Source organism: Trichosurus vulpecula, chromosome 3 (genome assembly GCF_011100635.1).
Source record: "Trichosurus vulpecula isolate mTriVul1 chromosome 3, mTriVul1.pri, whole genome shotgun sequence".
In the NCBI taxonomy this organism is placed as follows: Eukaryota; Metazoa; Chordata; class Mammalia; order Diprotodontia; family Phalangeridae; genus Trichosurus; species Trichosurus vulpecula.
Genome location: NC_050575.1, coordinates 160,730,093 through 160,742,984, shown reverse-complemented (window position 1 = coordinate 160,742,984; position 12,892 = coordinate 160,730,093). Strand labels below are relative to the sequence as shown.

Below are 12,892 nucleotides of genomic sequence, written 5' to 3'. Positions count from 1 at the left end.
TAGTGGGTAAAATGAGGTAGATGTCCGTCCCCAACACTGTTGGGAATTTTTTTGGTAAGAGGCTGTGATGTAATTCTCACAGCTCATAGGAAGAAAAATGTAAGGGGTGTCTAGGGAAAAAGAGCAGCCTGCCCCTAAGCTAGCTCCAACAAGATTGTGATAAGCTACATACATACCTCTCGTTTTCTAGTGACTTCAAGATGTCAGAATTTTTCCTTTGTCTGTGGAGAGGACCAAAAGGTTTTTCAGAGTCAGATAACTTTATTATTGCAAGAACCAGCTCCTGTATCCCTGACGTACCCGAGGAATTAGAACACCTGGCACTGGGACTGGGCACTTAGTAAGTAAAGACTTGTTGCCTAAAGAAGGCAAGGCATAGCTAGATCTCAAAGAGAAGAAGTTTGTGTTGAGGCCTCTCCTCTCCCCTGTGCTGCGGTATGCTCCAGAATCCCTCGTTTTGTCTCAGAAGTCCATTGCCTTCATGATAACCCAGACCCCCTATAGCTCCCCTCCCTTATAAGAATAAAAATAAAACTTGCTATCAGCTAGCTGTCACCTTGGAAAGGCCCCGATGAACAAATCACCCTAAAATGGTATTGATGATATGCAACTCTTTCAGGGCAATTGCATTTTAAAGGGCTGATGCCTTCACCTAAAGAATGAATCCTGAATGACAGAATCTTAGGCATCCATAATTCCTGATGGGAGATATTTTTTGGCACGGGGCCTTCCCAGTGCCCCTCAAATCAAACTATGGAGGCAGCTGCCTATGTATAAAGTTGGCTTGGATGCCAAGACCTTTCTATGTGTAGCAGCAGGCTGCCCGCTGGAGGCCAGGCACACCAGGGAAGGGTGATTCTGGGGGCCTAGGAGGCTCACTTCTGATTATCTTCGAGGAGCCTCTGAATCCGGCTCGAGATGCTCTGTTCTGTTTGCTTCAGTTGTTCCTGTAGACGCTGACGTTCTCCATCCAGGTAGCGCTGATGCTCACACAGGCCCTTTTCCAGTCGAAACTGCTCCTGTAGCAGAAAGCAGAGTACTTGAAGCAGGGAAGCTTGCAAATCCAAGGAGTCAGAGCTTCCCATTCCTCAATAAACTGGGATGCAGGTGCTTTTAGGGCCAGGGCTGAAGGAAGAGCAAAAATGAGGTGCGGAGGTGTCCCTGTGTTCACAAATCCCTGTCCTTCAGGGAGATCTCACTGCACAAAGAAAACAATGGCAGGGAAAGAGACAGTTAGGACTCCACCTGCAGTCCACCAGAGATTCATAGGATCTTGGTAGGAGTTGGGAGCAGAAGGGACCTTAGATGATTAGGTTTAACTGTTTTTGTTTTTTTGAACTTAAATTTTCATCAATGCTTTTTATTTTTTACACCGATCATTTCCGGAAATGCTGCCACCCAACTGAATACTCTTTTCTACCTAAGAAAACAGTTCAGCAGAACTGACAGATAAAACAGAGCAGTGTGATGAAAGAACACTGGTCTTGAGGTCAGACACCCCAGGTGGAAATCCTTGCTCTTCCACTTAACTGTAGTTGTTTGTCCTTTGTTCTGGAAAAGGACCATGACAGCAGGGAGGTGATGCCGTGACGTACAAGTAAATTGGATTTAAGTGAGGCAGGACTGTGCAAAGTCACCAGCCGTACTTTCTCTTCCAGAGACATCTGGGTCCAGATATAGATGAGGATGACTGGAGATAAGTCTCAGTTTGACTGAGGCAATGCCCATTCAGTGAAAACACTAAGTAAGAAATGAGGCAGAGATAGTCTCTTTTACCTAGTCAAAAAAAAAAAATCAATCTGGGAGGGGAAGACCCTCAGGGTTATTACATTTACTCTTAGCCGATCAGGACCCAAACAATGATCAGGTAGGGCTTGGCCTGATCATTCCAGGTTTGGCCTGGAACCTACTATTGGCCAACTGATGAGAGCCAGAGTGATTTGGATCACTGACTATGAGACCTTGGAAAAAAATAATGCATCTTTCAGATGCATTATTCTCCTTCTCTGTAAAATGAGAGGATGCAACTGGATGACTACTAAAATCCCTTCCAGCTTTACGTCTGGGATCCAAATGACACCCCTCCTTGCAGCCACATGGTGCTCCCATGATCCCTCAGGAGAGAAGGTATGTCATTTCACACTTCTCATACACATTATCAAGATTGGTCATTGAAATTAATCTGGGATTGACTGCTCCCTCCACTTTGTGGATGAGGAAACTGACTTGCCTAAAGTCACCCAGATCATGCAGCAGGGTCAGGATTCACACCAGGTCCTCCCACTCCAAGTCCAGGACTCAGGGCACCCCATACCACACAGCTTCTTCCCAAGTCAGGATCACACAGAGTGAGGCAGGCAATCCATGTGATGTCATGGAAGGGGACAAAATTTAGAACGTACTAAATATAAACTTCTGTTTGGTAGAGAGATCAGGAAGTCTGACCAAGTCAAACTCGTGCTACGGCATAATGATTTAAAAACTCGGATTTCAGCCAGAGATACGGTCAATCCAAGTTACAATCTCTGAATGACATGTCTAGTGACACTGCCAGCCAAACCATGGCAGGATCTGCCCATCCCTGCCTCCTCACTAAATAAAGCATATGACTTAGGGAGACATGATAGGTGTCGGTCCTGGGGAAAGTCTCAGGAAATAAAGGCCACCAGGACAGTACTCACATGCCACAAAAGGCTAGCTTATCTCTGAGTCATCTGGAACTCATATGCCAGGGTAAAAGTAGTTTGCAGAAGAGAAAGAGAGTCTGGTCTACAAGGGGCTCAATCATCTGAGAACAATGGCCTAATACTGTTCCCATCTCTGGATCCTACCTCACTATGCCAAAAATGTATTGGCGGACCCAACACAGTCTGGCCAGCCCCATGCTAACGGCAACTACTGGCTGCTGCACATGGGCCTGGAAGGGACGCACCTCTTTGACGGTCTGCAGTATCTCATCCTTTTGACTGTTGCTTTGCTGGAGGAGCTGGGCATGCTCCCGCTGCCCAATTTCTAGGCGACGTTCAAATTCTAGCTTCTCCAGCATCTTCTGTTCCTGAGAGAAGAGGGGTCCGAAGGGTCACAGCAAGAAAATGGAATGAGCTGTTTCCAGATCTTGCTGTCTTCTCAATAGAGGCCAGATGGCCAACACAAAGAAGATCAACCCCCAAGCCTGAATATCTCTTGATAACAAGCAACTTTTCACACTGAAGAAAGCTGTATAGGTGGCATTGCACGTAAGTGGGTGACAGACAGATGCTGAAGTAGAGTGTACAGACTGACAGAGATTTCTGGGGCAGTGAACTGGAACGGTTAATGCTCCAACCTGTGAAAATCAAGCTAAAACATAACACATCACCTGTCCTAGTTCTTTCATACCCAAGAAAAGGTCAGGGAAAAAGTCAAGGCTACAGGGAGAAAAACAATACCTACACTTTTCCAGCTCAGATTCTTAAGAATCACTAAGAGCGATAAAATGTCTGCAGGGAATAGAGAAATATTTAGTTTGGGTAGTGCGTTGGCTTCTTGGTTGAAACAGCCACAGCTTGTTTTAGCACAGGGCCAGGTTAAACCTTTTCTGCCCTGCCTGATAAGAGGAATTGGGTTACACTTCTTCTGTTGTCCGTGTCTATGTGCAGAGTGGGGCCACTACAGCTCAGCTCTTCCAGGCCTTCAGAGACACCCTGAGGCTGAACAACAATTAGAATAAAAAATAAAGCTAATATTTATGTAGTTTTAAACTTTGCGGAGCATTCAACACACATTAAATCATCTGAATGCTGCTATGCTCATTTTGCAGATTCGAAGAGGGAGCCTGGGAAGAGTTCAGTGACTGCACACAGCCCCATAGCTAGTAAATGTCAGAGACAGGAACTGAAAGCAGGTCCAAGAACAGCGCTCCTATCAACTCTGGTGCCAACCACCAAGACAGCACCTAGGAACAGTCATGCCAGTTCTTCTCAAAGACAATGCTGTTATTGTTATTAAAAGGAAAATTAGAGTTGAATTCTCTTCTCAGAGAGAATGAAACACAGGGTTTTTCCAACATGTCCACCTCAAACCCTCCTGTTTTTGCAGGCTTCCATTTTTCAAAGATGTAGGACTTCTGCATGTTTGCTCACCTTTCTCTTCTCATAATCTAAAAATTTATTCTGAAAAAGAAAATATAATAGCAGTTTAGAGAAAGGGGAGTTGGTACAAGGACCCCAGCAGAACCATCTAACGCTCAAGTCTTACAGCAGTCTTTGAAGTACAGACAGGACAAGAAACATCAGGGCTTCTGCTAGGCACCCATTTGGTAGGAGCCCCCTAAGTATTTCTGTCTAGAGGGCAGGGTCTCTGAGGCAGCATGCTGATCCTCACCTGCCACTCAGTCTCTTCCTTTACATAGCTGCAAATTACTCCATCAGTACTATCCACCGAAGTCTCTCCTTCATCTCTTTCCAACACTGGGAGCAAGAACTGGGAGGGTGGGTAGTACTCGAGCCCAGATTCTGAAAAAGAGCAGGGCCAGGCCTATACAAATGACAACAAAAGACAAGGACCTGGGCCAGACCAGAGCCCCCAGCTGGTCTTGAAGCTAAACATCTTCTCCCACCACTTTCTATAGATTCGTTTTCTAATTAGAAGAATCTTCTCTCTGACAAATGCAAGCTTTCCCATGAGAATAATCACCTGCATACATGTCCCTGGACTGAAAAAAAAAAAAAACATGGCAAAGGGCAGAGCCCTGATTTTCCCAAATGGAAGGGAATAACAATGTGGATAATAGAAGCAGGTAAAGCCCAAACCTAAAACAATTATTTACAGTATTTAAATTTGGGTGGGTATCTGACAGAAAGGGAGACAAGGCTCCAGGAGCAAGACAGAAAGGACCTCGGGTCCTGGGGTGGACAGCATGGTAAGTTGGCCCAGGAAATCATTACTTTGCAGAAAGACCCTGGGATCTGGCTCATCAACACAATAAAGCACACCTAAGGGGCTCAAAGAACACTCTGAACATGTTTCTCTTCCAATGCCTACACTCATGTTTGAGAGTTTCATGTAGTGATAAAAACAACACCAGAAACCAAACCTTCGATTTTACCTTTGCAGAGAAATTGCTGAATGGCCTCTGTACCCATACTACACACAGCCTCAGGTGGATAGACCATGGACGTGGCATCGAGGCTCAGAGTCTGCAAAACATCAAGGGTGGAAGCAAGCCTCCAATATACCTGATACCTCCCACTCTTCCAATATTTGTCAGCCTGAGGCTAGCTCCTTAGAACTTTAAAAAAAACAAAAACAAAGAAACCTTGCTCTACCAATGAAGAACGTCACCAAGTTTTTAATTCTTGGGATTGTCTTGTCATTTCATATCACACTCCTCTAGTCGATAAACTCTAGAGGGCTACTATTAATGCTATAATCAAAGATAAACTCATCTGTCTGGCATTTAAAGCCCTCACTTACTTTTCAAGCATTACTATACATTACTCCCCTTCAAGTATTCTATGGCCCAAACAAACTGGTCTTCCTGCTGTTCCTCACAAGAAAAGCTCCATCTCCCACCTCTTTGCATTTGCACAGGCTGTCCCTCATACCTGGAATGTACTCCTTCCTCACTTCTGCTTCTTAGAATTCCTAGTTTCCTTCAAAGCTCAACTCAAAAGCAACTTCCTATATGAGGCCTTTCCCAATGCCCCCCACTCCAGCAGTTGCTAGAGCCTCCCCCTCCAAACTACTTTGTGTTTATTTTGTGTATATCTATACGTGTACACGTTAACTCCCCTAAAAGACTGTAAACTCCTTGAGGACAAGGACTGTTTCATTTTGCCTCTGCATCCTTGAGGTCTAGCACAGTGCCTGGCACATAGTAGGTGTTTAAGAAATGCTTGTTTCTTGATCATTTTCCTAAAAGAGAGAGCTGTCCACTTTGCAGAAGGGTAAAACAAGGAATACAAGCTATGATGAACATGGCTCCATTTTACCTCTAGGGTCCGGACATGAGCCAGCATCTGGGGCAGTCTCTGTATCAGATTTTCACTGATGTCAAGAGTGCGTAAGCTACGAAGTTCCCCCAAGGTGTCAGGTAGATCCTTCAGTTTGTTATCTACAGAAAAATCCCAAGCACACAGCTCAGTTCTCCAACTAGTGACTGACTGATTGCCACTGAACTCGTCTGAGTAAAGCCCCTGGGTCTGACACATGTGAGGAGGTGGGGGGAGATCTTCTGTCACATATTCCAACACAATCAATACATTGAGCACGATCCACTCTCTCTCAAACATTCTGACAGCCCTAAATGGAGATACTAATGCACTACAGGGAGAAGCAACCCGCTTAAGATCAAACAATGAGAAAGAGTGAAAAGCTGAGTCTTCCAGGCCTGACTTCCAACCCCATCTACCACTTGTATCAAAATGTTTTGAATCTGAGAAGCCATTAAAACCCAGTGTTGGGAAAAGGGGAATGGTCAATTGGGGAAAACAATCTTCATATCAAGTATCCCTGATAAGGGGTTGCTATCCACAAAATACAGAAAATTGACAGAAAACATATAATAATAAAAGCCATTCCCCAGTAGAGAAGAGACCAAAAGACATGAACGAACATTTTTCAAAAGATGAATTGCAAACTATTAATATGAAAGAAGTATCAAAATCAGTAATTATATGAGAAACGCAAATCGAAACAACCCTGGCACTTTACCTCATGCCCAGCAAATTGGCAAAGAAGACAAAAGATAGAAATTGTCAGTGTTGGAGGAGATGTGGAAAGATAGGCATGTTAATGTACTGCTGGTAGAACTGTGAAATGGTAGAACCATTCTGGGAAGTAATTTGGAATTATGCACATGAAGTGACTAAAATGCTTCTACCCCTTGACCTAGAGATTCCACTGAGAGGCACATACACTGAGTAGATCACTGATAAAAAGAAAGCTCCAAATACACCAAAATACATTGGAAACAAAGCAGATGCCCACACAATGGGGAATGGCTAAAGGGACATAAATGTAATGGCATGTTACTGTGCTATAAGAAATAATGAATACAGAGAAACACAGAAAGATTTATCTGAACTGATACAAAGTAAACAGAGGCAAGAAAACAGTACACATAATGACTACAACAATGTACATAGAACAACCATAGATCAACCAAAATGGAATGTTTTGAAAATGATAAATAACAAGTTTGGCTTCAAAGAAGGGATGTGGGAAGATGTTACCCCTGGCTTCTCCGAAGAGGCAGGAGACGACTGCACACAGCATCAGGGGTGGGGTTTTGTTTTGATTTTTTCTGTATTCACCTGATCTGTTGAATTTTTTTTCTCTCCTTTCCTCATTTAAGAAAAACTATTTGTGACTGCAGAACCCACAAAAGAGCAGAGGGAAGCAGGGAGCCAGCCCAAGACAGCCTGGATGATCACTGGATGAGGTCTATCACACACGGAATGGAGGGGAGCAGAGCTCAGTGTGGGAGGCAGCAGGACCAACTAGACCAGGAGCCAGGCAGGACAGGCCCTAGCACCCTGAATCAGTGAGCTGTGGCAGTTACCAGACTTCTCAACCCACAAACACCAAAGACAACAGAGAAGGTTAGTGGGAAAAGCTGCGGGGGACAGAGTTCAAGGTTTGGCCACCGCCCCAGGGGCAGCGGGGGAGGTGCAACTACAGAACTACAGCTGCAGTTACTTCTGGCCCCAGGCCCTCCTGGTGGGAGGAATTAAGTGGCAGATCAGAGCAGGAGTGCAGAGCCTGCTGAAGATTTGTGTCAGGTCCGGGTTGGTGGTTCTTGAGGAAGGAGGAGTGCTGGGGTGGCAGAGCTGGCTGTATAGAAATAGCTCTGAAATCAACGGCGCATCCCCTCAAGCTTGGAACAAAGTACTCTTTGCTCTACAAGCAGTCATACCCTGACAAAAAACTCAAGGGTCAAGTAAGTTGGCTGGGAACATGGCCAGGCAGCGAAAACACAACCAGATTCAGTCTCAGACTTTGGAATCCTTCTTTGGTAACAAAGAAGACCAAAACATACAGTCAGAAGTCAACAAAGTCCAAGAGCCTACACCAAAAACCTCCAAGAAAAACATGAACTGGTCTCAGGCCATGGAAGAGCTCAAAAAGAAGTTGGAAAAGCAAGTTAGAGAAGTAGAGGAAAAATTGGGACGAGAAATGGAATGATGCAAGAAAACCATGAAAAACAAGTCAATGACTTGCTAAAGGAGACCCCCAAAAATACTGAAAAAAATATTGAAGAAAATAACACTTTAAAAAATAGACTAACTCAAATGGCAAAAGAGCTCCAAAAAGCCAATGAGGAGAAGAATGCCTTGAAAGACAGAATTAGCCAAATGGAAAAGGAGATCCAAAAGACCACTGAAGAAAATACTACCTTAAAAATGAGATTGGAGCAAGTAGAAGCTAGTGACTTGATGAGAAATCAAGATATTATAAAACAGAACCAAAGGAATGAAAAAATGGAAGACAATGTGAAATATCTCATTGGAAAAACCACTGACCTAGAAAATAGATCCAGGAGAGATAATTTAAAAATTATTGGACTACCTGAAAGCCATGATCAAAAAAAGAGCCTAGATATCATCTTTCAAGATATTATCAAGAAGAACTGCCCTGATATTCTAGAGCCAGAGGGTAAAATAGAAATTGAAAGAATCCACAGATCACCTCCTCAAATAGACCCCAAAAAGAAAACTCCTAGGAACATTGTCGCCAAATTCCAGAGCTCCTAGGTCAAGGAGAAAATACTGCAAGAAGCCAGAAAGAAACAATTTGAATATTGTGAAAAACAATTAGGATAACACAGGATCTGGCAGCTTCCACATTAAGGGACCGAAGGGCTTGGAATATGATATTCTGGAGGTCAATGGAGCTAGGATTAAAACCAAGAATCACCTACCCAGCAAAACTGAGTATCATGCTCCAAGGCAAAATATGGACTTTCAGTAAGATAGAGGACTTTCAAGCTTTCTCAGTGAAAAGACCAGAGCCGAATAGAAAATTTGACTTTCAAACACAAGAATCAAGAGAAGCATGAAAAGGTAATCAAGAAAGAGAAATCATAAGGGACTTAATAAAGTTGAACTGTTTTGTTTACATTCCTACATAGAAAGATGATGTATATGATTCATGAGACTTCAATATCATAGTAGCTGAAAGGAATATGCATATATATGTGTATACATATATATACATATGTGTGTCTATGTATGTATATATGTAGATGTATATATACATGTATATGTATGTATATATATGCACACAAAGGGCACAGGGTGAGTTGAATATGAAGGAATGATATCTATTTGTTATAAGAGATGGTTCTCTGGGAAAAGCATGAGGTGGAAGGTGGAAGAAAATCTGGGCAATGTAAATATGAGATATAAACTTTAAATACACTTTATAAGAATAAAATATATTCTTTAAGATATTTGTGGTAAATCTTATCTCTAATCACTGTAGGGCTCATTCATGACCACAGCTCATTTAGTCTGTGGCAGCTTTTCCTTACAGAATACTTTCACTCTTTCAATTTTGATATCTGCTCAAAGCACATGCTGTTCAGTCATTTCAGTTGTGTCTGACCCTTTGCAACCCCATTTGAGGTTTTCATGGTAAAGATACTGGAGTGGTTTGTCACTTCCTTCTCCAGTGGATCCATTTTGTCAGGCAGAAGTAAAATGAATTCCCCAGGGTCACATAGCTAAGAAATATCTGAGGCTAGATTTGAACTCAAGTCTTCCTGACTCCAGGCCCAAGTGCTCTACTCACTGAGCCACCAGCTTCCTCAAAGTATGTACAGGCACTAGATAGCTCAGGCCTAACTGATCTTTACTCAGGTGAAGAGACCAGTACTGAGGAGTCTGTCCTGCTCTCATACCTTTCACATTGAGAGTCTGGAGCTGGGCCAGGTCCCCGATGGACTGTGGAAGACATTTCAAATGATTTTTTTCAATATTCAAGACCTAAGACAGAGAGAAAAAAGAATAAGAAGAAACTACCAGTTGTCTATACCAAAACCTCCCCAGAGGAACAACAGAGCTTCCATTGGAGGGGTCTTGGGGGCCCCACAGATACTACTGGGAGGACATGCTTAAAATTCATCTCCCAATTTCTCAATGATGGATTGAACAATTATTCAGGCCCTTCAGCACACTAAGAAGGACTTCTCCTTCCTAACACTTCTTGCCCATTTCATTAGGCATTTGCACCTTCAAAGAAGGCAAGAAAAGAAAAAGAAATTCAAACCAGTCTGCTTTGCTGCTTCTTGATGACTGCCACCCATGCGGCCTTCTCTTGGCTCCCATGGACCACCACTCTGGGGCAGGCCCTTATCGCGTCTCACTGGGTCACCGCAGCAGCTTCCTGCAGTAGATCACCATAGCAGATCTCCCTGCCTTCAATTTCCTTCTTCTCTGATCCAGTCCCACACTGCTACTAACCTGGTTATTTCTAAATCAAACTTTTAATCATGTTACTCCCCTGCACAAGAAACCTCAGTGCATAAAATACAATCTCTTTTGCTTAGCATTCAAAGCCCTTCACAATCTGGCTCCAGCCTGTCTTTTCTGAGGATGCTCACATTAGCTCCCTTCATGCTTGCTTCATGCCTGCCCTCTCTTCTTCTCTGTCTTGCTATACCCACTCACTCACATTCACATACAACATTCTCCCTCTCTCTCTCCTTTCTTCTCTCTCTCTGTTCTAGCCAAACTGGCCTATATCCCATTTCCAATATAAATTCCCTTTCTTACCTCCATGCCTTTGCCCAGGAATGCCTGGAATGCCATCCCTCCTCCCTCTTCCTCCCAGGGTTTGAGTGTTCCCTCCTACAAAAGGTCTGTCTCCATTCCATCAACTGTTGGGTTCTCAACCCACAGAAAACATTTTGCATCTCTTTTATAGATAATTTATATTTACTTCTCTGGGTACTTGCCGTTTCTCCCCAGGACAGGGCAAGGAGAGTTTTGTTTTTGCCTAGGCCAGCACCTGGCACTCAGCAGGTGATTAACAAATGCTTGTTGAACTGAACTAAACTGAACTGTCTTAAAAGAGGATCCAGTGGCTAATCCTGAGGAACGGGGCTCTAGGGCACCTCGGGGCTTCATCAAACACATGTCACCAGAGCCTCCATCCCTTTAGTAGGTGAGTGAGAACTAATTGCAAAAGCACCACATGGGCCTGCATCATCCCCTGTCACCTCTAACCTGGACCATCACCACAGACTCCTATTTGGTCTCCCTGACTCCATTCTCTGCCCTCTCCAGTCCATCCTCCACAAAGATGCCTTCTGATTTTTCTTAAACAGAGGCCTGGCCTTCAGTCAGTGAACTCCAGCGGCTCCCCATTATCTGCGGCATCAAACATAGACTGCTCTGTTTTGTATTTAAGATCCTTCATGAGCTGGTGCCCTCTCCCTTCCCAGTCCGATTAGCTCCCCTCCTTGCACACTAAAGTCAGTCAAGTGGCCTCCTTACCCTTCCTCACACAGGACCTTCCATTTCCACCTCTGTGCTTCTGTCTCATGCCTGGAATTTGCTCCCTCCTCGCTTCTGTCTCTTAAGATCCCTCACTTCCTTTAGGCACAACTCAAACACCACCTTCTATCTGAGGCTTTTCCTGATTCCACCAGCTGCTAACACAGACCCTGGAGCAAAGGTGTCAAAATCCCAGCCTGCAAACTCCCAAGTGAAGCCTAGACTAAAATGTAATTGGGAAATGTTTAACAAAGTAAGGAAAAATACAACATAGATCATGTTAAATTCTGGTTTTCTAAGTCAATATGCAGCCAGCAGGGATCCATTTCCATCTGACTTTGACACCACTGCCCTAGAGCACAGGGTAGGGAGAAGAATAACAGGGGGATATAAGGTTGGAATGGTGCTCTTTCTATTAGGCTTGGAATACCAATTTGATTTTGTAACCCCCTCCAAATTATCTTGTATCTATTTTGTAAATGTCCAAATAAGTATACGTTGTCTCTCCTTGCCAGACTACAAGATTTTCAAGGGCAGGGACTAGTTTTACTTTTCCATTGCATCTCCAATGACTAGCACACAGTAAAAGCTTAATAAATACATACTGACTGATCATTAAAATTAAGAAGAAATACTTCAGATTGATCTTCCTAAAGCATAATTCTGAATAGGTTCTGCCTTATTGCCTAATAAAGTCAAATTCCTTTTCCTGTAAATCCAAGACCCACCACAACTTGTCCCCAATAATAATAATCCAACACATATGATTATCTTAATTTTACAGAGAGCAACTGATTTATTATAAGAGGTAGCAGGGTCTAGTGGACATAGAGCCAATGTTCAGAGTCAATGAGCCTGGGATTCAAGTCCTACCAAATGGACACATAATGGCTGTGTGATTCAGGGCAAGTCACTTTACCACTCGATTCCTAAGTCTAGAAGGTGCAAAGCAAATATCAATCTACTGGTAGAAGAAGTTTTCTCATCAGTAGTTCCCTATGCCAATGAAACCACAGATCTAGTGTTTAAAACCAACAAACTATTTATTTGGGTCCTTGCAGTTTGCAAAATACTTTTATCACAACAACTCTGTGCAGGAAGTAATCTACATATTGTTATCTTCGTTTTATAGGTAGAGAAACAGAGGCTTAGAGCCTTTACTGGAGTTCTGCACAATCCCTAGCTGGGTGTCAGGGCTGATCTAAATCTAGACCTTTTGACTCCGAGTCACATACCTAGACATACATATAACCTTCCAACTATCTCCCACTATTCTTCTCACACACTCTATGCTCCAGTGACATTTCGCTGTTGTTAAGTCATGACCCCATCTGAGGTTTTCTTGGCAGAGATACTGTAGTGGTTGCCATTTCCTTCTCCAGCTCATCTTACAGATGAGGAACTGAGGCAAA

At 43.4% G+C, this 12,892-nt stretch overlaps 1 protein-coding gene across 1 annotated transcript in view; it reads right to left on the bottom strand.

Annotated features, from left to right (window-relative positions):
- LRSAM1 (leucine rich repeat and sterile alpha motif containing 1) overlaps positions 1-12,892 on the bottom strand; it is a 43,555-nt gene that overhangs the window by 20,268 nt on the left and 10,395 nt on the right. The window contains exons 7-14 of the mRNA XM_036749510.1: positions 9,884-9,968; positions 5,973-6,094; positions 5,087-5,177; positions 4,363-4,493; positions 4,122-4,151; positions 2,933-3,055; positions 880-1,019; positions 177-221 (exon numbers count right to left, since the gene is read on the bottom strand). Of these exons, the coding sequence (XP_036605405.1) occupies positions 177-221; positions 880-1,019; positions 2,933-3,055; positions 4,122-4,151; positions 4,363-4,493; positions 5,087-5,177; positions 5,973-6,094; positions 9,884-9,968 (767 nt within the window). The remainder of the gene's footprint in view (positions 1-176; positions 222-879; positions 1,020-2,932; positions 3,056-4,121; positions 4,152-4,362; positions 4,494-5,086; positions 5,178-5,972; positions 6,095-9,883; positions 9,969-12,892) is intronic.